The sequence below is a fragment of the Antrostomus carolinensis genome, unplaced genomic scaffold, assembly GCF_000700745.2.
Source record: "Antrostomus carolinensis isolate BGI_N321 unplaced genomic scaffold, ASM70074v2 scaffold45290, whole genome shotgun sequence".
Lineage (NCBI taxonomy): Eukaryota > Metazoa > Chordata > Aves > Caprimulgiformes > Caprimulgidae > Antrostomus > Antrostomus carolinensis.
The window spans coordinates 1,447-1,706 of record NW_010287220.1 but is presented as its reverse complement, the minus strand read 5'-3'; the positions used below and the strand labels follow the sequence as shown (position 1 = coordinate 1,706).

Genomic DNA, 260 nt, shown 5'->3' with positions numbered 1-260 from the left:
AAGCCAGCACCCCTCACCCCCAGCACACAAAAGGACACGGGCTCAGCTCTACCTGGCACCACGCCGTTGGTGGCAATCGCACTCATGGAAATGGCTGTCAACATTGTCTGCAGGAACAAACACAGTGTGAGCTCCCGGCAGATCTCCCTCCTCATCGGGACAGAGGGACGGGGGTGTGGAAGGGAGAGCTGGGGTCATGCTGGGACAGGGGTTACCCAGGGCAATGCTGAGATGTGCCACAGGGATGGGATGCCAGGGGA

At 60.4% G+C, this 260-nt stretch overlaps 1 protein-coding gene across 1 annotated transcript in view; it reads right to left on the bottom strand.

The window, feature by feature from the left end:
• Positions 1-52: 52 nt before the first annotated feature.
• LOC104520549 (solute carrier family 12 member 5-like) overlaps positions 53-260 on the bottom strand; it is a gene marked incomplete at both ends in the record, with an annotated part of 1,559 nt that continues 1,351 nt past the window's right edge. The window contains one exon of the mRNA XM_010162266.1: positions 53-107. Within this exon, the coding sequence (XP_010160568.1) occupies positions 53-107 (55 nt within the window). The remainder of the gene's footprint in view (positions 108-260) is intronic.